Source organism: Macrosteles quadrilineatus, unplaced genomic scaffold (genome assembly GCF_028750875.1).
Source record: "Macrosteles quadrilineatus isolate MER2022 unplaced genomic scaffold, UCM_ALF_1.0 Scaffold_2__2_contigs__length_208266976, whole genome shotgun sequence".
In the NCBI taxonomy this organism is placed as follows: Eukaryota; Metazoa; Arthropoda; class Insecta; order Hemiptera; family Cicadellidae; genus Macrosteles; species Macrosteles quadrilineatus.
The window spans coordinates 51,912,267-51,938,666 of NW_026542595.1; the positions used below are offsets into that span (position 1 = coordinate 51,912,267).

Here is a 26,400-nt window from a genome sequence, read left to right on the forward strand (position 1 = left end):
AAGTGTCAACACCATTCTCCTGATTATTATCAAATAAACTAAGAAAAAGACGGTTAACCACAAAAAGTGAACATTGGGGCCTCATGAATTTTAATCAAGGCCGTCACATTTGTGACCCTTTTTAACTAAGTTAAGGCTGCAGCTAGCAGCTGTCAGTTCAGTTTGTTGTTGTTAATGTTTTGTCGACTTGTTGTCTTTTCTTGTTAATGATAGAATTGTTATAAAATCCCTATCATAGCCTTTTCCCTATAATGGCCTATCCCTAATTAGCCTATTAAAGGCTAATGCCATTATTTCTGGGTAATAACTATGGTAATAGGTACAGTAGGGCCTAATACTACTTTTGTTTAAGTGAGGTTAGCCCATCATAGCTCAGTGGTAGGACCAGGTATTGTTTAGCAGTTATTTATTATGTTAAAATTAAATTATTTAATGATACTGTAAATATTTACCGTTAATTTTTAGTGGTGGTATTCAAACATTATTTTGCTACAGTTACCTGACATAGCGGTCTTTCTTGTACTGATAATATCACAGGTAGACTTTCATCTGTTGTCAAAAAACAAGAATGAAAATGATAAATAGATTTTTTGACCTATCGATTATTTCATTTGATAAATGTTTGGTTGGTTAGGTCAGGTTAACCTAACCAACCAAACGACATATTGAATAAAGTAATCAAATAAAATAAGTTATCGATCAATATTATTATTCGGTTGTTTTTGACAACAGATATGAAAGTCTACCTTATATCTCGCAAAGTAGCTAATTGCTGCATTCACTTACTTTTGCAGCACTAAATTTTTGCCGCACTCAAAAATTCCAACCATGTTGACAACGGCAACAAGTAATGATATTAACTTACGACTATGATCAGATGGTGCAAAGTTTCCCATTTTGTTCAACGCTTGGATTTAACCAAACCTCAAACTTGTTGTATAGTGGGCTGCACTTTACTTTAGGTCCTACACTCATTCGAATGAAAATACCGATCGATATATTGATTAATAGATTGTTTCATTCGATATATCGTTTGGTTAGTTAGGTAAGGTTAACCTAACCTAACTAACCAAACGATATAGGTATCGAATGAAACAATGGAAAATACATATGTTTAATGGATAAAAGAGTCTTAGTACAATGTTAATGCTTGGCTGATAGGCCTACTATGTTCTAGATACAAAATATTTTTTTTTTTTAATTCTAAATTGCGGAGGAGTAAAAAGTGAACACGTTAAGAAGTTTGTTTTATAAAATATAAAACTGCAAGTTATAGACCACGGTGATACATTTAGCAGTTAAAACAAGTAAAGTCAGCAGCAGAGGCTTGGTTTTCATTAATACTGCCCAACCCTGCACATTCCACGTGGAACCACTTTTCACAGCTTTTACAAGCAACCCACACACCCTCGTCATCGGTAACACATACTACACACAGTTCTGGTAGGGGCGCCGGGTCATCAGGATCATCTTGTTCGTCACATTTGGATCTTTTGTTCTTTTTGCCCTTGCATTTCTTTTCTTGTTCCTTTTTCTTCTCTTTTTCACGCAATATTGGAACAACTACGTACTTGTGCACTTTTTCTTTTCTTTTTTGCAGGTGGAGGTGTTGATTTAAAAAAATCAAGGAAAACCTCTTTCATACTTGGTGTTGAACTGACTGATATTGGAACAGGGCTTGAAGAACAGTTTTCTCCACTTGTACTAGGAACAACATCAATAGGCCTGTCACAGGAGCAGTGGTTGGTCTACTATCGGATGGAATTAGAGAGTTTGGTGTTGTAGGTGATCTTTCATCATTTGTGATGTCATTTAAAACACTTGCAGTTCCTGCAGAAGAAAACGGTTTGTGTCTCTTGAATGCAGGCTTTTCAAGGACATTTCTGTTCAGAGGCCATATACCTGCTGCTTTGAATCCGCTAATGACGTTTGGAGCTTTAAAGCCCTGGATCCAACACTGGTTTAGAAGACGAGGGAATGTGAGTTTGCTGACTTTTTCAAATCGATGCTTCCGCTGCCACTCGTCTAGGATCTTCTTCCATGCTTTCTTTAATGGTCCGTACACACAAACATCTAAAGGCTGTAGTACCTACATCAGACGAATGAGCAGGAAGTCTCAGCAAAACAATGTTGTTTTTAATGGCGCTTTCAAGAAGCTCAATTGAGATATGAGGGCTATGCCCATCAAAAATCAAAACTTTGAACCCTGGAACATTTTGTACTTTTGGTGCAAAGACTTTTAGAAACCAAGAAGCAAAAGGTTTTGCTTCCATCCATCCACTGTCAATGCAGGAATACGTGGCTCCAGGATGACCTCCTTCGGTCCAAAGGACATTCATTTTTTTTGGCCTTGCACAGTAGAAATAGTGGCCAGATCTTACCTGCTGCAGAACAGCATCCCAAAATGGAAATCTGCCCTCGACCGGATCCTCCAATCCCACTATATATTCTAGAGCCTTTTTTGGCAAGTACATATCCGGCAGAAGGGTCAGTAGCCATCCCAGTCTTTTCACAATTGTGAACTTGTTCTGGTTGAGTAATATTGTACTTCCTGAATGTGTCTTCCAGGCAGTCCCATCCACTTTTCACCTACTTCCTCTGTTCTAGCTAGGCTTGTAATTCTAGCTACAGATAAGTTTTCAGACTTACCCACTACAATTTTTTCATGTCTGGACAAAAAACCAGACAACTAGTCATAACCAAGTTTTCCATGTCCCCGACCTTTCTTTTCTAAATAATCTTCTACCATACTTTATGATGTCTTGTCTTTTCAGAGCCCATCCCCATTCAGCACATACAAAATCCCTTCTTCGAGCTTGTTTTCTTCCTTTTCACTAAGAAATGTTGTTCTTCCAACACCAGAGGTCACAGGGCATAAGTAATTGACTCTTCTTAATAAAGAATGGTAGCTAACACCATAAGCTTGAGCTGCTTGTCTAATTGAGGTTGTTTTGTTTTACAGCCTCATTGGCTTGTATCATTTCTTCGCTGTTTTTGTAGCTCTTCCGACCTCCTTCCCCAACAGCCTTCTTCTTATATTTCCTGGACATGATCCCTGAAAGAAAAATAGTAAGCTCTGGCAATGAAATAAATATAAATATAACCTAACTTAATTAAACTACACAATAATTGCCTAATGTCAATGGAATCAGATTCAATATCTTGGTTGCTTATTACCCCATTTTGCCATGGTGCTAATTAGGTACCCTTGAAGCATGCTTTTATAAAGCACAGTTAAAACCTAAATAAATATAAGTACACTTACATCTTATGGTATAAATAAGTAGATTTCCAACTTAAGTTTAATATGAATATAGATTGATGGCAAAAAACAATAACTTAATTCCTGGCTTACCTTCCAAAATTGTTATTTTGTCCAACCCTTTGACTCCTTCGCAGTGTAGAACTGGCTTAACCTCTTGTCTGGTGAAGAATGAACTTCCAACTGATCAAACTGGTGGGAAACATCCTGCTAAATGGAGGGAAACCACTCCCTCTACAGCTGAATTATAACCTTAACACTAGCAGTAGGAAAAAAATCTAAAATTAATTGGCGCTTATTACCCCGTGTGCTTATTACCCCAGTCTACCCTAGGGTTTAAAGGACTATTATTTAAATGCTTTATAGTAACTTTAGAAAAAATATAGGCCTAGATGTGTAACGCGAGTGTAAAGTGCCTTTGCTGCACTTGAGAAACTTTCCACACTCGCCTGCGGCTCATGCGTAAACATTTCTCTCATGTGCAGATAAGTGTCACTTTTCAAACTAGTTACACAATAGTATATTTCGTACCTAGGGCCGAAAATGAGGTTTTGCCGGCTCGAGATAGTTTTTAAGTTCGAGACGAAGTCGAGAACTTAAATCGATCGAGAGCTGCCAAACCATTTCGGTCCGTGGTACGAACGCTATTTTTCACCACACTATACCCTATTACCACTATTCACCACTATAATAATGCACACTGATAGTCAACACAACTACAACTTTAAGGTTATGTGAAGAAATAATTTGAGGAATCAGCAAAAATAAAAATAAATAGTTGCTAGGCAACGGTGACAATAACACAATTCTATTGCAATGCTATGGATTTTGATTGTGTATTTAAAATGCATTCATGTTTTAAGTAAGTAAGCGGACAGCTGATTTTGCGGCCCCGGCCTGTAAAAACCTGCTCGGTCCCCAAATTACGATGACAGCTGGCATGGCCAGCAAAACGTAACTTTCAGCCACCAACTGACGTATGTAATACAGCCAAAAACATCATAGTGTGGTGAAAATAACTATATTCAGCTGGTCTTTTTCTTTGCGAGAGTTCTTTAAAAGTTTGGATTTAACTTTTTTTATAGTTTGTAGCCTATCATAGTACCTGGGGTCCAAGCATTGCTTCTTTAGTAAAATAATTTCTTTATGTAGTCAAATAGTTATATAGTATGAGAGCAGTCTTTGCTCAAAGTCGTTTATCCAAATCTTCTTTCATAATCTTTAATCTGTTATAATATGTAGGGGACACTCATCCTACACTCATCTCCAATAATACTTTGCTTAAAATACCTACATTCGTATGGTCGCCATTTCAAAGTAAAGTAACTTATTAAAGTAGTATACTGTAATTTACTTTATTTACGTAACAGTTATGATTCTTTTCTACTTTATATAGGCCTACCTCCTTTTCATCAACAACCTCCCATCAATTGTTCAAAGGGTGAAATATGTCTTTTTGCTGAGAACACCTCTCTCTTGCTATCTCCAGCCCAAGCCCACTTGAACTAGACATAAATAATGCGTTTATAAAAGCCAGTTGCTTGTTGCAGTGTTTTAATGAAAATCTCCTCAAAACCAATCCAACAAAAACCCAGCTTGTTGGATTTTCAATTAGAAAAACCGAAAACAAACAAAATTTTATTTTGGAAGACAGTGAAACCGAAACCACTGCTCAAATAGAATTCCTGTGTTTGTTGATGGACAAGAACCTATGTTTCAAACCCCACATTGATTCTGTTTGTAGAAAGATCAGTTCAGAAATTTCCTTCTGTGTCACTAGCAACATTTTCAAGTATGCTGTTGCACTATGGGGTGGTGAAAGCACAAGAACCCACTTCCTTTTCCGCCTTCAAAGAGAGCTATCAGAATAATTCACTGCCTTCACTACAAACATACTTGTAGAGCTGTATTTAAATCATCCGCAGTTCTAACATTTCCCTGTAAATACATTCTGGAATTCCTCACGTTTCTAAAGTCAATGTATTCTCATTTTCACACAACAACAACCCACTCATATCTGATTTGTAATAATTTCAATCTGAGAATTCCAGCTCATTCAACTACCCTTTTTGAAAGGCATCTAACTTAAAATGCCATTAAACTGTTCAATGCTCTCTATCTTCAAATCAAGTCCATGCCAGACCTGGGATGCTTCAAACGGTGCTTCATAGTCATTTCTCCTGGGTAAGGACACCTACAGTCTCCGCACATTTCTCGCTGACTGACAGAACTCATGAATTTGATTTATATTTAATATGTTAGTTAATAGTTAGTCTTAGTGAAGTTGACGTGGCTAATGCATGTAAGTTATATTGTAAATCTAGCTAAAGCAACGAGTTATTGAATAAATTATTAAAATACAACAATAAAATAAAATGCATAGTATAATGTATTTTACACCAAACTATGATGTTTTTGGCTGTATTACATACGTTAATTGGTGGCTGAAAGTTACGTTTTGCTGGCCATGCCAGCTGTCATCGTAATTTGGGGACCGAGCAGGTTTTTACAGCCCGGGGCCGCAAAATAAGCTGTCCGCTTGCATATTAATTACACAAACAGTATCCATAGCATTGAAATAGAATTGTTTTATTTTCACCGTTGCCTAGCAACTGTTTATTATTATTTTTGCTGATTCTTGAAATTTACTTCATCACATAACCTTAAAGTTGCGTTGACTATCAGTTTACATTATTATTATTGTGAATAGTAGTAGTGTGGTGAAAAATAGTGTTCGTACCACGGACCGAAAATGGTTTTGCAGCTCTCGATCGATTTAAGTTCTCGACTTTGTCTCCAACTTAAATACCCCCACCGCAGCAAACCTGCAGACTTAGCGAATTTCCATCTGCCTGATTGGATTTAAACTAAAATGTCTCCTTAAAAATATCACATTTATTCCCTATTTAAACAGAATTAGTTTAATAAGTACTTAGGTTTGCTGCAACAGGGAGGGTAAAAAAGTTTTTTTTAAATGTAAAATATTAAAAGGTACTGTGGTTTAGTAAGAAATTAATGTATTTTCCAAATTTGATCAAAATATGTTCATAAACAAGCAAACTACAACAGTTGACTTATTCTCCATAAGAATAACATGGGAACTTTAAAATTACAATTTTTTTGAATTTTCTCCGCGACAATTAGGCGCATAATAACGCTTCAATATACTAAATTATTTGTTTTTATAAGCTCTACAAAATGGTATAAAAAGAAATTGTGAAATTTTGTGTTTTTAGGGTCAAAAATGAGAAAAACCTATTTTTACCCCATAAAACCCCCCATAAACCCCCGTTCCCATAGTCCGATCATGCTGGTTCGCGAACTCATTCAAGTTTATCCCGCCTTACACCTTCAAACCAAATTTTATCAAAATTGGACAAAAATTACTCAAGTTATCGCGGATGGACACATATATATATTTATGATACAGGATATATCTAACAATTTCCATCCAAAACAACAAACATTCTTTTAACATATTCAGAAAACCCACAACTACAGACATAGTAATTCCAAAAAATTCGAATCATCCATGGACACACAAAATTGCAACTTTTCATTCAGTCAACGTTCCTTTAAATAAAGAAAATTACAAGAAAGAAGTCGACACTATAAAATATCTAGCTGAAAAAAATGGATATAGAAGCAAAATGATTAATAATATGATCAAGAAGAAAATTAAGAAAAGAAATGAATTAAAATCAAACTTAGAAAACAATTCGAAACACAAAGAAGAAAAGAAATTCATGTGCGTCCCATACAACAACAATTTTAACAAAGCAATCAGGAAAACATTTAAACATACCCCAGTAAAATTAAGCTACAGAACAAAAAATAACATTTTTAAAATCATCCTACTAATATTATAAATGAGAAAGTTTGGATGTATGGATGTATGGATGTATGGATGTATGGATGTATGTTTGTGACAAGTGAACGCGAAAAATACTGGTCGGATTGGGCTGAAATTTGGCATGATGATAGCTCACATTCCCGATTAACATATAGGCATATTCTTATTTCAAAAATCCTTTCGGGCTCCGCCCCAGTGGCTCTGGAGTTTCCCATGTTATCCTTATGAGAAATGGAATTATTGAATCTTAACAGCTGTTTCACAATTAAACAAGTTGGTTCTGTTCTATGATGTTCAATAGCATTAAAGCTACAAGGATTACCAACAGGGTGCAGCACTATTATGTATTTTACATTTATGGCAACAGCTAATTTGCAACCAAAAGGTGAGTGAGCGTAGCGAACGAACTTCAACCGGGAGGCGAGTTGGAGTTAGCGTAGCGAACGAGCTAACCTGAAGGCATGTAAGCGCAGCGAACGAGCTCCAACCAGGACGTGATTGAGCCATGCGAACGAGATAATCTTGAAAATTAAGAAGTTAAACGGGGCAAAGCCCGCGGGTTACAGCTAGTACACAATAAAACCAACAATCCTATAACAAACAATACAGCAAACATATACAATGCATCTGGTATCATTGACTATATATATAGTCAATGCTGGTATCTACAAAATTAAATGTTCTGACTGTGACAACTACTACATTGGACAAACCTATCGAAATTTTAAAATTAGATTCAACGAACATATACAGGCATATAAATCGAAGAACAAAACATCAATGAAATCAAATTTTGCAGATCATTTACTAAAATCCAAACATAAGTTTACTAATATCGAAGAAAACTTAACAATATTAGAAATTGAAAAAGACAGAGAAAAATTGAATGTAAAAGAAGAAATTAATATTTATATGAACTACAAAAATAACAAATCAAATATTTTAAATACAATGATTCCAAAATTGAATAATCCAATATATGAAACCATAGCAAAATTGAGAAAATATTAATGAAAATAAGTACAACACATCATATAGTATATAAATGAATCAATGAATACAAAATTATGTTACAAGTTAGAAAAGTTTTATAATGTCATATGTTATTTATTTATTTACATATCTTATTTTGATTTTTGTTTACTTTGAAAATGGCCTTAGAGCCAAAACTATAGTCAGTTAATATTTTAATAAATAATTTAACTTGGGTACTAAGTTTATTAATGTTTAATCTTTATTTATATATAGTAGCCCTATTTTTCTATTTTTCATATATATATATATATATATATATATAAATTTGAACGAATGGTGTTTTTGGCCTCTGGGGACATCAAAATGAAAAAGTAAATCGGTCCCGGGCTTAGGTCTTACCATGAGACCTACGGTAATAGCTACTTCCCTATAGGGAAATTCGCTAAAACTATCTCGAGCCAGCAAAACCTCGTTTTCGGCCCTAGGTACGAAATATACTATTATTGTAAAAAATTGTCTTGTCATATGTTTACTGGTGATGTATCACAATTATGTAAATTTTATGTAATGAATAAACATTTCATTTCATTAGCCTAATAATAAAATACCCCTGCCACAGCAAACCTGCAGACTAAGCGAATTTCCATTTGCCTGATTAGATTAACACTAAAATGTCTCCTTACAAATACCACATTTATTCTCTATTTAAATATAATTAGTTTAACGAGTACTTAAGGTTGTAAACAAAAGGGAGGGTAAAAATATATAGTATATATATGAAATTGAACCGATGGTGTTTTTGGCCTCTAGAGACCTCAAAACGAAAAAGTAAATCGGTCCCGGGTCCAGGTCTTACCATGAGTTCAACAGTAATTGCTTATTCCCTATATGGGAAATTCGCTAAAAGTAGTTCATTGCCAGAGCAAACAAAATAACCAGGTGAAATTCGTAGTACTGTAATCTTAAGTTTTAGGAACACAATTCACTTAACCATAATTTGTTCCAGTTCATGTTGATGACAGTTATTAGAAAAGCTATAAATCATGATACTTTAATTTGATGGCTGAAGAAACATTGCAAGAAAGGCAGGATAATGAATTGGAAGCACTTAAGGTAAATTTTCAAAGTACCGGTATTAGAAAATACAGCTTGTAGAATGCAGAATGTTTGTATAGGTAATAGAATCTATTTTGTCAGTTAACATTGAGCTGCTTATAGCAATGCATTATTGTATCAGCAAGGGTGAAAACTGAAAATTCTTGCCTATGTTAAATATTTGTTTAACATAAGTAGGTATTCAGGGAATATCAATAGACCTAGTATTTTTTATACTTGACTAGGTAATCATTTTGACTAAACAGCCTGTCTACAGTTATATTGAATTCTTCATAAATTTACGGATTCATTACTCTAGCAAAAAAAGTGTGTTTTGTTAGTAAAATATGAATAGCTTAGAATTAGATATTTCAACTTGCCAAGTTTGATCAAAATATATTCATAAACAAGCAAACTACAACATTTTACAATATTCTCCGTAGAAATAATATGGGAATTTTAAATTTACAATTTTTTGAATTATCTCCATTACCAATAACCGTAAAAAAAACTTATTTATTTGTTTTTTTAAGCTCTTTAAAAAGGTGTAGAGATAAATTGGGAAATTTTGTGTTTTGAGGGTCAAAAATTAGAAAAACCATTTTTTACCCCGTAAAACCCCGTTCCCATGGTCCCATCATGCTAGTTCGCAAACTCATTCAAGTTTATCCCGCCTTACACCTTTAAAAAACCAAATTTCATCAAAACCGGAAAAAATTTACTCAAGTTATCGCGTTCACGGACGTATACATATATAAAAATTTGAACGAATGGTGTTTTTGGGCTCTGGGAACATCAAAATGAAAATGTAGGCCTAAATAGGTCCCGGACCTAGGTCTAACCGTGCCACCTACAGTAATAGCTACCCTACTTCCCTATAGGGAAATTCACTAAAATGGAAAGACCTAAGTTCCCATTTATAAACACAATAGGCTATTCCATCAATAATAAAATAAAAATTTAACTACTGGTCTGTTTGATTTAACACGTTCGCTGCTGAGCGCTAGATGCCGGGACGGCGCCAGGTGCTGAACTAACGCTCGGCCGATGCGTGACATTGCTACCGATACACTGAATTACAGTAAAAACATCAGTAGTTATACTGGATGGCAATGTTCTGCAATAAAACTGGCTTTGGATATAGTACTAAGTGATTCTGATAGATAGCAGTACTACCCAGGTTACATTCGGTAAAGTAGTGTCGCTATCTAGCAGGAAAGAGGTGAAACAAAGCCCTGATCCAAACAAACCTGGTGGTAATTTGGGAAACTATATTTTTTATTGTCAGAAAAGTACGTCCCCACGAGCTGCAAAGAAATATAGGACGCTTGTGTCGTGCTGGCTTAACCATAGCAACGTTAAACAACAATGAACGGTGACGTTCTGGAACGTTCTTAGCTCCTGGCGCCGTGGCCCGGCTGACGTTCCGGAACGTCCGTAGCAGCGAACGTGTTAAGCGTTTGACATTTCTATGGTGTTTATTCTTCTCATCCAAAAAACAGGATTAGGCCTACACGTTTTCATTAGAAATCGTCTTTGTCAAATCCTAAAAAAACTTTTTCTAGGTCGCGTCACAGTCTATCAGTCGAGTTTCGGCATGCAAACAATTAGCTAGTTTTCCTTTTTTGTCCTAGGACGCTAGGCACGAGCCCGGGATTGTTTTTCACATTACTTCAGGCTAGACCTAGGGGTTGCAGCATTATTCTATATAAATAAAATTAGAGTTTTGTCTGTACATTGCTCAGAATTAAAAATTTTTAGGTTATTTTTACGTTTTATACATTAAAGAAGCAGAAACAAGTCTTATCTCTATTCCTGTCTGTCTGTCTGTCTTACTGTCTTTCTGTAACACTCAAGATGGCATTTTACGCAATCTTCTCCATGAAAACGAGAGTACCCATCAAGATCTAAGTCATTTTAATGTATTCACTGGATTGGCGAGATCGTCTTTAGCCATTAAAACATCGCCTCACTACTTTGTAAATAAAATTACGGACGTTCAAAAATGCAGTTTTGTGCGATTTTTGCCAAGTTTTCGGCCATTTTTTATCACATAATCATCTATGAAATAACGAACAGCTGTTCGGATCAAGATTATTTTTTTCTAGCTGTCACTGATATGTTTACAAATGTTGTTTACAAATACCGCAATCATTTCCGATCACGTTTTGAAAGCAAATCCCAAACAAAGTGAGGGAGATATGATTTCACAAGTGCAATATTATAGTGTAACCGCAAATTAAATTAAATAACTAGGCATCATCCAGGTCAGGAACCAGAGATTATTTGTGTATGAAATTGTTCTTGAGTTTTGATAACCACAAAGAAGACCTTGAATCAGTGTTGTATAGGACTGGGACACTTATAATGATCGTCGCCAATAGCCTACAAACAAGGTTTCCACTCACTGACGGCGCTTCAATGGCGATTGTGTAAAGTGTAAAGTAAAAAAATGACAACTGCAGTGGGTGATTTTAAGTAATAGAGGTATACGGATGATGCTAAACTCGCTTTTCCAATGTGTCACTTTCTGTTTCTACTCACCGTGTAATGCAATCGCTGGACCATACAGCCAATAGGCCCATAGCCCATCTCTTGGGTACGTACGCCTACCTATTTATTCTATTCATAACAACCTTTTCGATGACGATCCTTGATACCGGTACTTTTCCATGGAATACATGGCCTACCTACTTAATAAATAAAGTTACAAATGTCCAAAAACCCAACACATTTTGTGATTTTTGTCACATTTAACTGACTACTATAAGATCCTCGTGCGTAGAACGGGCACACAGCTAGTCACTTAGATAAAATCCATTTTTGATTTGGCGGAATTTGAACATGGTACCCCAGAGACCAAAGTTCCGCTTTCTAACCAAACCACAGCAAATTATTTAGTAGGCCTTCATTAAATGTATTTTTGTAATGTGTTTTGAATGTGTGTTGTATTGGAAAGACTGTGACACGGCTATATGGTTTGGAAGAAATTTTTGGTTGGATACGACAGTGACGCTTTGTCATCAAAACGTGTAATCCTGTTTTTTGGATCACTAGAATTACTTGGATATTAGTTTGTTGTTAATTCCATAATTGTAACATAATGAGAGTGACAGGCCATATACGGAGAACAGTTGCGGGAGACACCAAGGCCAGATGACCAGTGGCGGCCACTGGACTTTGTTTTGGCCCTGGGACCTCAGCAAGGGAGTATGCCGCAAGAAGCTCACACCTTTGTTCATCTTCATGTCATCTGCTCAGAAAACTACCCCAATGAGTGAGTACTTATATCCTGTTCCCACTAACACATTCCAAGGAGAATACTGGAGAATGTAAAAAAGAATGCATTGCAGTCACCTATCCTTTCAACAGCCATTTGGCCATTCTGAGAAATTGGGGGGGGGGGGGGGTTAGGTTTTGAGTTATATCTTGAGATTGTAAAAACTATTCCATAGCCTATTATAATAATTTTTCAGTTTATGTTCAAAATATTTGAGTGTCATTTGGTAGTTTTAGAACATTGTCTACATACTTGAGTAACTTAACCCTTCCCGGACTGGCAAAATCGTGACATAGAACAGGGAAAAATTATAGGAGAAAATAAAATTTAATTTTTCTTATTTGTGTTTTGTTATACAAGTATACATCAAATAAACACAATGGAACACTTCATATTGTCAAAATAATTTTTTACTGGTTTTTAATTATGCGGATATATTTGCTACCCGTCCGCGGATAAGTAGAAAAGCAGCGGATATATCTGCCACCCGTCTTTGAAGATATGACCATGACAACGTTGGGTAATAAATAAAGAACAATATGTTAACAATAAATAAAGACAACATAGTGTTGAGCGCCAAACGTCGAGGGGGAGCGTAGGAGTGGTGGTGGGTGCGCGGGAGAGTGGGTGATGCGGGAGAGGGGTAGGCGTTGGAGAGAGGGGGGAGTACGGGAGAGAGCGCAGCCATGGAGAGAGCAGGAAAGTGCTTTGTTGGTACCGCAAAACATCTGGTTACTGCTCAAGCACTTGCCAGTCTGTCTGAAGAGAAGGCAGATATATCCGTCACCCGTCCGGGAAGGGTTAAGTTAGGTAATTTTATAAATTGGGCTTAAGTTAATTTCAAATAAATGGTCAATACTTACTTGCATGTTTGAGCAAGCTATCTTAATAAAACCTTCAAAGTAAGTTACAACTTTAAAAATTAACTAGTTTAATTTTTTGAGTTTTTTAAATAGATTTAGTTGATGTTATGTTAGTTAGATATATGTCTGTATCTAGTGTTGTGTGTTAGTGCAGTGCCTGTGTGACATTTAAGAAGGACTTGAATAGGTCTTCTTTCAGATAATTAGTGTCATTAAAAGATTTGAAAAGAATAGCAGAAAAAGTCACTTTGTAAAATTTAAATATTTTTCCTTTCAGAATCCCCAAGATGACAGTTGATAAGAGTAAAGGACTTTCAGACAAACAATTGGAAGTTTTACTGAAGACCTTGAAAGAAAAATCAGTAGAATTAAAGGGTGAAGTTATGGTTTTTGAATTAGCATCATTTGTTCAAGTAAGTTAAAAAAAAAACTGTAGATTTCAATTTTAGTAGTATCTTAACGATTTCTTTTCAACCTCTAGGGGTCTGGTAGAGAGAGAAAAACTTTTCTAGTTCTAATTTGAATGAATGAAACACAGTTTATATCTATATATGTGCAGCACAACTCATTTGTACATATCTTGGAAATACAAATATAATCAATAAAGGAACAACTGAAATAATGTTTATCATCCATCTTGTTACATTTTATAATGGTATAGTGTAAAGCAGCATTACTAAACACATTTAAAAAAAATAATTGTGTATATCTACCTACGCCAGTGGCATTTATTAACGTTTTTAGTAAGGGAACAGTCCAACCAACCCTAGTCTTGTGATCTAACGTCTGTATCTAATGTTGACCTGATGCTACAAAGCATAATTAAATCATAGCCCAATGACAAATGGTATTCTTGCTTGGTATCGAACCAGTGACATTTAGATTTGAAGGCAATCTCTATAACCTCTCAGATACCCAGATAAGAGCTCAGTTTTAGCTAGAAGAGAGGTATAAGTTAATTTAAACCTTTAGAATTGTACGTTCAGTTTTGCTAGCAAAAAATTTTAGCCAACTTAAAACAAAAGCTTATTTCCATATCTATTCTGAATGAGATCACCATTTACCATGAACTTTAAAGGGCTATCGGGTGATTATTTTTGCTTAGGCATAGGCCTAAATGATATTTGTGTTAAAAAAAAAAAACTACTATTTTTTTAGGGAATTTCCCTATAGAGAAATGGAATAGGTTAACATAGTTTGTAGCTATTACCGTAGGTGGCATGGTAAGACCTAGGCCCGGGACCGATTTGCTTTTTCATTATGATGTCCCTAGAGGCCAAAAACACAATTTGTCCAAATTTATATATATACTAGCTGACCCGGCGAACTTCGTATCGCCTAAGTTATATGTTTCCCCTAAGACAGGCCGATGGAAAGAAAGTACCGTTACGTTTAATTTTCAAGATGATCTCGTTCGCATCGCTCAATCACGTCCTGGTTGAAGTTCGTTCGCTACGCTCACTCACCTTTGGGTTGGAGCTCGTTCGCTACGCTCACTCACCTTTAGGTTGGAGCTCGTTCGCTGCGCTCACTTGCCTTCAGGTTAGCTCGTTCGCTACGCTAACTCGCCTCCAGGTTGAAGTTCGTTCGCTACGCTCACTCACCTTTGGGTTGGAGCTCGTTCGCTACGCTCACTCACCTTAAGGTTGGAGCTCGTTCGCTGCGCTCACTTGCCTTCAGGTTAGCTCGTTCGCTACGCTAACTCGCCTCCAGGTTGAAGTTCGTTCGCTACGCTCACTCACCTTTTGGTTGGAAATTAGCTGTTGTCATAAATTAAAAAAAAAATAGTGCTGCACCCTGTTGGTAATCCTTGTAACTTTAATGCTATTGAACATCATAGAACAGAACCAACTTGTTTAATTGAAACAGCTGTTAAGATTCATTAATTCCATTTCTCATAAGGTTAACATGGGAAACTCCAGAGCCACTGGGGCGGAGCCCTTTTAAGAATTTCGAAACGGGAAATAGTTTACGTCCGATTCGCATACCTACAGAATTTACACACCAAATTTCATAACAATCGGTGAAGTCGTTCCGGAGGAGTTTGCAGACAAACACTGTGACACGAGAATTTTATATATTAGATATATGTCCGAGAACACGATAACTTGAGTAATTTTTGTCCGATTTTGATGAAATTTGGTTTGAAGGTGTAAGGCGAGATAAACTTGAATGGGTTCGCAAACCAGCATGATCGGATCATGTGAACGGGGTTTTATGGAATAAAAAATAACTTTTATAATTTTTGACCCTCTAAACACAAAATTTCCCAATTTTCTCCAGACATTTTTAAAGATTTGAAAAAAAAAATAATTTAGTATATCAAAGAGTTTTTGTACAATTATTGGTTATGGAGAAAATTCAAAAAATTTTTATTTTAAAATTCCCATATTGTAAAATGTTGGGAGTTTGTTAGTTTATGGATATATTTTGATCAAACTTGGTAAATTTATTTATTTTATACAAAGTTGTTAATTAGGTACTTTCCTGTTAAAGGGAACATTCATTATTATCAACTAGCTGTTTGCCCGTTCTACGTACGGGAATCTAGTAGTAAGGTAGAAATCTAGTAGGTTTTAATTATATTCAGAACAGGAGTTGGTTTGCATATTTAGTGTGCATTTTTCCAGATATGATGGCAAAACTATAACTGTTAAGGAATACATATAAACCTTCTCAAATACAATATCTGACAGTTTCAAAGCCAAAACGAATGCTTTGCAATTAAATGTCACTTGATCGTGTTAGTCCATATTTTATATCAAACGATGAAAGGAATAGCTTTACAGTATAGATCTATGAGGCATACCCCTAAGGTAGGCCTGTAATTTAAAGTTACTTTTCACACTGGTTAAAAGTAGTTAAAACACTACCTCAACCTTTACTAACCTCAAACACTACTGTACACTTTATTCGGGTCGAAATTGTTATTAACAATGGTGCTCTTGTCTTTTCCACGAAAAATAAGGATATTATTGCGTTACCAACGGACATACACACACAAATACAAAATTGAGTCCACACAACATTTTTGAGTCCAGACAGAAAACGCTAAAAATTATACAGTAAGTTAAGACATCAATTAAATTTAATAAGCAATAAGGTGCAGTGTTTATAAATAAATAGTGAAAATGAAAATAGTGATGTGTTTGTATGTAAAAATTATTCTTACTGCTACCACCGGTTCTAAGGAAAAGTAGCAGTACCAAAAACCAACGTTTACATTTGAGAAAAGAACTGTAGTACTTACGACTAATTCAAACTGTCCTTCTAATCAAACTGTATTATAGGTGTTAATTAATCTGTTGGCAAATATATAAATAAATAAATACACAGGCCACAAAACATGTAACATGTAACATTAACAACGTAAAGCTTTAAAAACTTACTATGGTTTGCTAAAAAAACTTTCACTTGATGTGGTGCAGTACCGAAGTTATTAATCTCCTTTGGTTTTAAATTTTTTTTTTAAGTTTTCGTAAATCAAGGTTATTTCCCATTAATAGCATTATTTGTAAGCAGCTTTTAATGTTAACATATTAATGGCAGTTTGAAGAAACCACCTTTATCCAAACAAAGGTTTCTCATTTAAAAGATTACGTAATCTCTAAATGATAATCGGTAGGTACATATATCTAGCAAACATTCGGAGGAAATGTGACAAAAAACGCACAAATCTGGGTTTTTGTACGTTTGTAGTTTTATTTCCTAAGTAGGAAAAGTACCGATATCGTTGTCGAAATGTGAGTAAGTAGAAACCAAAAGTGACACATTGGAAAAGCGAGTTTAGCTACATCTGTTAAGTTAAACCACCGTTACGGTACGATCACAGCGAAATCAGACAGATCTTCCAAGATCGCAGCAACATCCACGATCACCCACTGCAGTTGTGATTTTTTACTTTGCACTTTACACAACTGTCCTTGAAGCGCCGTCAATGAGTGGAAATCTTTGTAAGCTACGGTATTGGTGCCGATGATTAAAAAAATGTAAGTTTCCTTGCACTAATACAACACTGATTCACGGTATTTTCCCCGGTTATCAAAACTCAAGAACAATCGTTGCACTTGCGATTAATTAAGCCGGTTAAGTAAATGGTTGCGGTATTTGTAAACAACTTTTACTGTAAACATATCAGTGACAGCTAGAAGTGAGAACTAATCCAAACAGCTGATCGTTATTTCATCAAATGTAATAGTAAACGTTAGGAGAAAATTTGACGAAAATCGAACAAGATTGGGTTTTTGATGGTTCGTTATTTTGTTTTCAAAGAAGCGAGGCCATGTATTTATAGCCAAAGACACTCTCACCAATCCAGTAAATGCAGACAAATGATTAGAACCTTGATCGGTATTCTAGTTTTCTAGGAGTAGGCCGCGTAAAATGACATTTTGGCGTTACAGACGCAACCACATAATGTACAAACAAACAGACATACAGACAGAAATTGAGATAAGACTCGTTTCGGCTTTCTTAGGCTATGAAACGTAAAAATAACCAAAAACTGCATGATTCTAAGCAACGTACAGACAAATCTGTAATTTTATTTATATATATGATTTCTTTATTTTATTTTTTATTCGATATATTGATATTAACATATTGAAACTTATCAGCTGACAACTACGATAAATAAATATTATTGTTCAGTATCAACAAACAATAAATAGTAGTTTACGCAACGATTGTGTAAAGATAGTGTTAACGACACAAGTGCCTTAAAAACTTCTACGAGTGTCGTTAACACTATTTACGTGAGTTGCGTACACTACTTTACCTACGACGGTGTTTTAATTACTAAATTCACTACTCATAACTTCTAAGAGAGGTTATGTTTTTGTTTATAACCTCTAATTGCCACTGACAGTGATGCAACGAAACATTGTATTAAATACTAATTGCACCAATCAACAATGAAATTGGCCTGAACAGCTGATTAGTTGAATTTCGAATCATAACAATTTTGCTTCTCCTCTCTCAATCCTTGAACCTCATTGGTCCATTACCCGTGTTGTTATGAGTAAAACTATGCTGTTATGAGATACTTTTCAATTCTAAGAACTATACTGAAACGGCTACTTTAAAAAACGGTCGTAGGTAAAAGATATTATATTGAATTGAAATGTAACTGTTCTAAGCTAAACTAACTAACCAAACTTGCTGTAACATTTCAAAATTCCGTTTGATAGCCTATTCCCCATATGCCTTTTCTGTTATCAAACGGAATTGAATCTTAACAGCTGTTTCAATTAAACAAGTTGGTTCTGTTCTATGATGTTCAATAGCATTAAAGTTACAAGGATTACCAACAGGGTGCAGCACTATTATTTCTTTTACATTTATGACAACAGCTAATTTGCAACCAAAAGGTGAGTGAGCGTAGCGAACGAACTTCAACCTGGAGGCGAGTGAGCGTAGCGAACGAGCTAACCTGAAGGCAAGTGAGCGCAGCGAACGAGCTCCAACCTAAAGGTGAGTGAGCGTAGCGAAAGAGCTCCAACCCAAAGGTGAGTGAGCGTAGCGAACGAACTTCAACCAGGACGTGATTGAGCGATGCGAACGAGATCATCTTGAAAATTAAACGTAACGGTACTTTCTTTCCATCGGTCTGTCTTAGGGGAAACCTATAACTTAGGCGATACGAAGTTCGCCGGGTCAGCTGGTAAATATATAAAAGGCAAAGCCCTCACTGACTCACTGACTCACTGACTCACTCACTCATCACTAATTCTCCCACTTCCCATTTACCTAGGAGGCTGAAATTCGGTACACCGATTCTTTGGGCATTAAATAAAAAAAATAAGTAGTTTTTAATTCTGATCGGGCTTTTGGGCTCCGCCCCAGTGGCTCTGGAGTTTCCCATGTTAACCTTATGATTTTTCACATTTAAAAGGAATTAATGAATCTTAACAGCTGTTTCTATTACACCTTTTGGTTGGAAATTAGCTGTTGTCATAAATTAAAAAAAAAATAGTGCTGCACCCTGTTGGTAATCCTTGTAACTTTAATGCTATTGAACATCATAGAACAGAACCAACTTGTTTAATTGAAACAGCTGTTAAGATTCATTAATTCCATTTCTCATAAGGTTAACATGGGAAACTCCAGAGCCACTGGGGCGGAGCCCTTTTAAGAATTTCGAAACGGGAAATAGTTTACGTCCGATTCGCATACCTACAGAATTTACACACCAAATTTCATAACAATCGGTGAAGTCGTTCCGGAGGAGTTTGCAGACAAACACTGTGACACGAGAATTTTATATATTAGATATATGTCCGAGAACACGATAACTTGAGTAATTTTTGTCCGATTTTGATGAAATTTGGTTTGAAGGTGTAAGGCGAGATAAACTTGAATGGGTTCGCAAACCAGCATGATCGGATCATGTGAACGGGGTTTTATGGAATAAAAAATAACTTTTATAATTTTTGACCCTCTAAACACAAAATTTCCCAATTTTCTCCAGACATTTTTAAAGATTTGAAAAAAAAAAATAATTTAGTATATCAAAGAGTTTTTGTACAATTATTGGTTATGGAGAAAATTCAAAAAATTTTTATTTTAAAATTCCCATATTGTAAAATGTTGGGAGTTTGTTAGTTTATGGATATATTTTGATCAAACTTGGTAAATTTATTTATTTTATACAAAGTTGTTAATTAGGTACTTTCCTGTTAAAGGGAACATTCATTATTATCAACTAGCTGTTTGCCCGTTCTACGTACGGGAATCTAGTAGTAAGGTAGAAATCTAGTAGGTTTTAATTATATTCAGAACAGGAGTTGGTTTGCATATTTAGTGTGCATTTTTCCAGATATGATGGCAAAACTATAACTGTTAAGGAATACATATAAACCTTCTCAAATACAATATCTGACAGTTTCAAAGCCAAAACGAATGCTTTGCAATTAAATGTCACTTGATCGTGTTAGTCCATATTTTATATCAAACGATGAAAGGAATAGCTTTACAGTATAGATCTATGAGGCATACCCCTAAGGTAGGCCTGTAATTTAAAGTTACTTTTCACACTGGTTAAAAGTAGTTAAAACACTACCTCAACCTTTATTAACCTCAAACACTACTGTACACTTTATTCGGGTCGAAATTGTTATTAACAATGGTGCTCTTGTCTTTTCCACGAAAAATAAGGATATTATTGCGTTACCAACGGACATACACACACAAATACAAAATTGAGTCCACACAACATTTTTGAGTCCAGACAGAAAACGCTAAAAATTATACAGTAAGTTAAGACATCAATTAAATTTAATAAGCAATAAGGTGCAGTGTTTATAAATAAATAGTGAAAATGAAAATAGTGATGTGTTTGTATGTAAAAATTATTCTTACTGCTACCACCGGTTCTAAGGAAAAGTAGCAGTACCAAAAACCAACGTTTACATTTGAGAAAAGAACTGTAGTACTTACGACTAATTCAAACTGTCCTTCTAATCAAACTGTATTATAGGTGTTAATTAATCTGTTGGCAAATATATAAATAAATAAATACACAGGCCACAAAACATGTAACATGTAACATTAACAACGTAAAGCTTTAAAAACTTACTATGGTTTGCTAAAAAAACTTTCACTTGATGTGGTGCAGTACCGAAGTTATTAATCTCCTTTGGTTTTAAATTTTTTTTTTAAGTTTTCGTAAATCAAGGTTATTTCCCATTAATAGCATTATTTGTAAGCAGCTTTTAATGTTAACATATTAATGGCAGTTTGAAGAAACCACCTTTATCCAAACAAAGGTTTCTCATTTAAAAGATTACGTAATCTCTAAATGATAATCGGTAGGTACATATATCTAGCAAACATTCGGAGGAAATGTGACAAAAAACGCACAAATCTGGGTTTTTGTACGTTTGTAGTTTTATTTCCTAAGTAGGAAAAGTACCGATATCGTTGTCGAAATGTGAGTAAGTAGAAACCAAAAGTGACACATTGGAAAAGCGAGTTTAGCTACATCTGTTAAGTTAAACCACCGTTACGGTACGATCACAGCGAAATCAGACAGATCTTCCAAGATCGCAGCAACATCCACGATCACCCACTGCAGTTGTGATTTTTTACTTTGCACTTTACACAACTGTCCTTGAAGCGCCGTCAATGAGTGGAAATCTTTGTAAGCTACGGTATTGGTGCCGATGATTAAAAAAATGTAAGTTTCCTTGCACTAATACAACACTGATTCACGGTATTTTCCCCGGTTATCAAAACTCAAGAACAATCGTTGCACTTGCGATTAATTAAACCGGTTAAGTAAATGGTTGCGGTATTTGTAAACAACTTTTACTGTAAACATATCAGTGACAGCTAGAAGTGAGAACTAATCCAAACAGCTGATCGTTATTTCATCAAATGTAATAGTAAACGTTAGGAGAAAATTTGACGAAAATCGAACAAGATTGGGTTTTTGATGGTTCGTTATTTTGTTTTCAAAGAAGCGAGGCCATGTTTTTATAGCCAAAGACACTCTCACCAATCCAGTAAATACAGACAAATGATTAGAACCTTGATCGGTATTCTAGTTTTCTAGGAGTAGGCCGCGTAAAATGACATTTTGGCGTTACAGACGCAACCACATAATGTACAAACAAACAGACATACAGACAGAAATTGAGATAAGACTCGTTTCGGCTTTCTTAGGCTATGAAACGTAAAAATAACCAAAAACTGCATGATTCTAAGCAACGTACAGACAAATCTGTAATTTTATTTATATATATGATTGCTTTATTTTATTTTTTATTCGATATATTGATATTAACATATTGAAACTTATCAGCTGACAACTACGATAAATAAATATTATTGTTCAGTATCAACAAACAATAAATAGTAGTTTACGCAACGATTGTGTAAAGATAGTGTTAACGACACAAGTGCCTTAAAAACTTCTACGAGTGTCGTTAACACTATTTACGTGAGTTGCGTACACTACTTTACCTACGACGGTGTTTTAATTACTAAATTCACTACTCATAACTTCTAAGAGAGGTTATGTTTTTGTTTATAACCTCTAATTGCCACTGACAGTGATGCAACGAAACATTGTATTAAATACTAATTGCACCAATCAACAATGAAATTGGCCTGAACAGCTGATTAGTTGAATTTCGAATCATAACAATTTTGCTTCTCCTCTCTCAATCCTTGAACCTCATTGGTCCATTACCCGTGTTGTTATGAGTAAAACTATGCTGTTATGAGATACTTTTCAATTCTAAGAACTATACTGAAACGGCTACTTTAAAAAACGGTCGTAGGTAAAAGATATTATATTGAATTGAAATGTAACTGTTCTAAGCTAAACTAACTAACCAAACTTGCTGTAACATTTCAAAATTCCGTTTGATAGCCTATTCCCCATATGCCTTTTCTGTTATCAAACGGAATTTTGAAACGGTAACTTAGCCTTCAGCAAGTTTGGTTAGTTATGTTAGGTTAGTTTAGAATAGTTTCATTTCTAATCAAATATATAGGCTATTATTTTTGCCTAAACAAGATCTTAATCCTATTCTCTGATACAAGCTATAACTCAATAACCAGTTATTGAACCGATATAACTGAGACATATTTGCTATGTCTATTTGTCTGTCTGTCTGTAATTTAAATGCGTTTAAATATATTTAATTAGATGTAATATGGATTGTAAAGGAAAAGAAAAATACCGATATATCGAAAAGAAATCATCGATAATAATGAATGTTCCCCTTAACAGGAAAGTACCAAATAATGGATGGTTTGTGCAAGGTTTCTCATCATGACGAATATTTTAAGTATATGGTTTGTGGGGGTGTGACTTGGTTGCAAATTAGCTGTTATCATAAATTAAAAAAAATAATAGTGCTGCACCCTGTTGGTAATCCTTGTAACTTTAATGCTATTGAACATCATAGAACAGAACCAACTTGTTTAATAGAAACAGCTGTTAAGATTCATTAATTCCTTTTAAATGTGAAAAATCATAAGGTTAACATGGGAAACTCCAGAGCCACTGGGGCGGAGCCCAAAAGCCCGATCAGAATTAAAAACTACTTATTTTTTTTATTTAATGCCCAAAGAATCGGTGTACCGAATTTCAGCCTCCTAGGTAAATGGGAAGTGGGAGAATTAGTGATGAGTGAGTGAGTCAGTGAGTCAGTGAGTCAGTGAGGGCTTTGCCTTTTATATATTTACCAGCTGACCCGGCGAACTTCGTATCGCCTAAGTTATAGGTTTCCCCTAAGACAGACCGATGGAAAGAAAGTACCGTTACGTTTAATTTTCAAGATGATCTCGTTCGCATCGCTCAATCACGTCCTGGTTGAAGTTCGTTCGCTACGCTCACTCACCTTTGGGTTGGAGCTTGTTCGCTACGCTCACTCACCTTTAGGTTGGAGCTCGTTCGCTGCGCTCACTTGCCTTCAGGTTAGCTCGTTCGCTACGCTCACTCGCCTCCAGGTTGAAGTTCGTTAGCTACGCTCACTCACCTTTTGGTTGCAAATTAGCTGTTGTCATAAATGTAAAAGAAATAATAGTGCTGCACCCTGTTGGTAATCCTTGTAACTTTAATGCTATTGAACATCATAGAACAGAACCAACTTGTTTAATTGAAACAGCTGTTAAGATTCATTAATTCCATTTCTCATAAGGTTAACATGGGAAACTCCAGAGCCACTGGGGCGGAGCCCTTTTAAGAATTTCGAAACGGGAAATAGTTTACGTCCGATTCGCAAACCTACAGAATTTACACACCAAATTTCATAACGATCGGTGAAGTCGTTCCGGAGGAGTTTGCAGACAAACACTGTGACACGAGAATTTTATATATTAGATAGATTTAGATAGCATTAGTAGAAAGTAGGATTTACCAGTTTCATATATATAATAGATTTAATTGTTTTCAGAATTTTTTGCATGATTACAACAAACCTGGTTATCAATCATTATATGATGAAATGTTTTGTCGCCAATTGAAAAAACAGCTAAAGGAAGAGGAACAGAAGAAAGTTTTACAAGATAAAACGGTAAGAATTTAGACATAACCTTTTTACCCCCAGAGTCGTATCTAAAGTATTTTATGGTTACTCCAAGAACAAAGCCCCTAGTTTCTCAAAGTTAAAGCAAAAACATTTGCAGACTTAAATCCCAGGTTATGATATTTTGGAAGTCATAGTTAACATTTAAAATTCTCGTACAAAAACTGTCTATGAGAGAATAATTGGACTGGAACAAATTTAAACTGGTTTGTGGAAGACTAATCTGAAACCTACTATGCAAGGCGGGGATTTACCAGTATTGTCAGGGGAGTATACTATTGGGTCAAGTGGTTTGAAGTGTTATAGTCTTGGCCAAGAGACAGCACTGTACAGTGTACAATAAGGCATTATATCCTTTCTCGGTCAGTTCTGGCCTCAATCATGGGTCATGGGTGTTCATCTAATCGTTGCTCTTTAGGAGAGACCAACCTAAAATAAATGGTAAACCGCCTGTTTGGAATTATGACGGTATTGCTTGATTTTACAGTGTATGAGTTGTGCATATAAAATACTGCGAGTTCTTACTTGATATGTTTTATAGAAAGATTTATATTTATCTGACAATCTCAAATGTATTATTTTGTATTCCTTATGACAAATTAATCTTTTGAATCTTGCCTATCTTAGTGGTCCACCAAAAACTTTTTTATAATAGTTTACATGTGTGGACTTTTCAACATTGCATTATATGATATGTTGGTGACTCTACCTGTCACAACAGACAGCTGCATCTACGCTGACGACATAACAATTTGGAGTTCTAACAAAGACCCAATGCAAGCAACACAGCAAGTGCAAGTCACCTTAAACGCCCTAAATGCATGGACAGAAAAGTGGAACATGTCAATCTCCTCAACAAAAACGGAGTGTGCCTTTTTTACGAGAAGATACTCATTAAAACACTTCATGCCAGAACTACAGTGCAAGGGAAAACCGGTACCCTACAACCCACATCCTACACTTCTAGGAATAACGCTAGACCCCAAACTTTTGTGGAAAGACCACATCCAACAGGTTGCAGGACAGTGCACAAAAAGATTAAACCTACTTAAGGCTGTTGCTAGCAGATCATGGGGAGCCGATTAGTCTTTCAAACACTATACAACACGTTTTTAGGTTCAGCTGGCAACACAAATAGGTGCCCTAGAGAAAGTAGTACCCGGTCCGTATCACTCCGCTATTTTTCCTCGGCAAGAAATGTGCTCCGCGACTTGAGAATATAGTTCCGTATGATTTTGTAATTTGAAGTGGTTTCCGCGCCTAAAAAAAATGCTCTAAAGGTATTTTCTTGTTTATTAAGATCGTATGAATGTTTTAAAATCGTTTAAAGGAAAAGTCCAGAAAGTTCAGAAATACCGAAACGATAAACACAAAATGAGAGGTTGAATCGTAGTTATAATAGTCAATCACCTGCTCATAGTATTATTATCTTTAAGTGTTGCCAACCTATTTCCAAGTATACACGGATTACGTGCATAATAGAACCACGCTGTTTTGTGTTGTTTCGTTGGAATCCTGATGTGCGCCAAAGTATAAACATAAACCGTACCACAAAGTATAAATATGCAGCAATTAGCAGCTTTCTGTACTACAAACAGTACAAGGAAGCCAACTTTATCGGGTGACTGTAGGAAAAATTATTTAGAGGAACTTGTTTGGAATGATTTGTTACAAATTTAATTTAATTTATTACAATAATATGCATTTAATTTATTTCCATTTTTAGTTGAAGTTAAAGTAATATATTATTGTTATTTATTCTAATAGTTTATTTATTTTTGTTACTGTTGAATTTTTACAGGTATTTGTGTCTTTGTTGTCTTTTTTGTTATTAACCACTCAAGAGACAATTAAGGACTCAAAAAACTGCATGCTACTGATTTAAACTGACAAAACTGTATAAGAAACAATATTTTTAGTGCAGACAAACCATTTGTGGTTTTTGCACTTTTGTAACCTATGTATTGGTAATTATTGTGTAAATAAATTTCTTGATTGATTGATTGGAGTTTTTTCTTAGGGTTAGGTTATTA

General features: G+C 35.3%; 1 protein-coding gene across 1 annotated transcript in view; it reads left to right on the plus strand.

Annotated features, from left to right (window-relative positions):
• The first annotated feature begins 213 nt into the window (after window positions 1-213).
• Window positions 214-26,400, plus strand: part of LOC128984187 (eIF-2-alpha kinase GCN2-like) — a 121,616-nt gene continuing 95,429 nt past the window's right edge. Inside the window, exons 1-5 of the mRNA XM_054403481.1 lie at window positions 214-388; window positions 9,097-9,203; window positions 12,302-12,462; window positions 13,606-13,741; window positions 24,236-24,355. Of these exons, the coding sequence (XP_054259456.1) occupies window positions 9,150-9,203; window positions 12,302-12,462; window positions 13,606-13,741; window positions 24,236-24,355 (471 nt within the window). The 5' untranslated portion in view covers window positions 214-388; window positions 9,097-9,149. The remainder of the gene's footprint in view (window positions 389-9,096; window positions 9,204-12,301; window positions 12,463-13,605; window positions 13,742-24,235; window positions 24,356-26,400) is intronic.